This window comes from Chaetura pelagica, unplaced genomic scaffold (genome assembly GCF_000747805.2).
Source record: "Chaetura pelagica isolate M959 unplaced genomic scaffold, ChaPel_1.0 scaffold938, whole genome shotgun sequence".
In the NCBI taxonomy this organism is placed as follows: Eukaryota; Metazoa; Chordata; class Aves; order Apodiformes; family Apodidae; genus Chaetura; species Chaetura pelagica.
In genome coordinates this window covers 1,205,154-1,205,955 of record NW_009954221.1, presented here as the reverse complement: position 1 = coordinate 1,205,955, position 802 = coordinate 1,205,154, and the positions used below count along the sequence as shown (strand labels likewise).

The following is an 802-nucleotide window of genomic DNA, read 5'->3' as shown; positions in this document are numbered from 1 at the left end:
CATCCCTGCCGTCCTGTCTCCCGGTTCCATCCTGGCTTCCACGCAGGGCAGCGGGGGGCAGCAGATCCTGCACGTCATCCACACCATCCCTTCCGTCAACCTGCCCAGCAAGATGGGCAACCTGCAGACCATCCCCGTGGTGGTGCAGTCCCTCCCCGTCGTCTACACCACCATGCCCACCGACGGGGTCACCGCCATCACCGTGCCCCTCATCGGGGGGGACGGCAAGAGCGCGGGCTCCGGTAAGGGTGGGTTGGTAGGGGGGTTGGGGGGGAACCCTGACGTTTGCTGGGGGGTTGGTCCCACCTCGTGCAGTGGCACCCCTGAATGGCATCTGGAGTTTTCTACCCTGGGGTGTCCCCTCCCACCTGCTCTCTGCCCGTCCACATCAGCCATCTGCGCCGAAAGCCCCCCCAGGGGGTCGTGGGGAGGGACACAGGGAGGGCTGGGGACACACCAGGCACGTCCCCTGCCTGCCCTTCCTGCTGGCTGCTCGTGGCTCTGGGCTCAGTTCAGCTGCCGCCTCCTCCCCTTCCCCAGGACCTTTCCCACTTTATCTGGGGTGAGGGGCCTGGATGTCCCCTCCTCTGGGCAGGAGCAGGAAGCTGAAGGGGCTGCTTCCCAGAGTCACACCCCTCTGCACCTGCACCCTGTGGCTTGAGGGGCTTTGCCCTCTCCCAGGTTTGATGTCATTTTCCTCTGGGGCAGAGCAGCACTGGGGACACTGTTTTGGAGGGGCAGGGCTCTCCTTCTGGGGTGGGTTTTGTGTTTTTTGGGGGGGAAAGGGGAACGTCTCTGTTAT

At 64.6% G+C, this 802-nt stretch overlaps 1 protein-coding gene across 1 annotated transcript in view; it reads left to right on the top strand.

The window, feature by feature from the left end:
- Positions 1–4: 4 nt before the first annotated feature.
- The window catches only part of KLF8 (Kruppel-like factor 8), a gene marked incomplete at its 5' end in the record, with an annotated part of 2,089 nt that continues 1,291 nt past the window's right edge, over positions 5–802 (top strand). Inside the window, 2 exons of the mRNA XM_010003487.1 lie at positions 5–242; positions 541–562. Of these exons, the coding sequence (XP_010001789.1) occupies positions 5–242; positions 541–562 (260 nt within the window). The remainder of the gene's footprint in view (positions 243–540; positions 563–802) is intronic.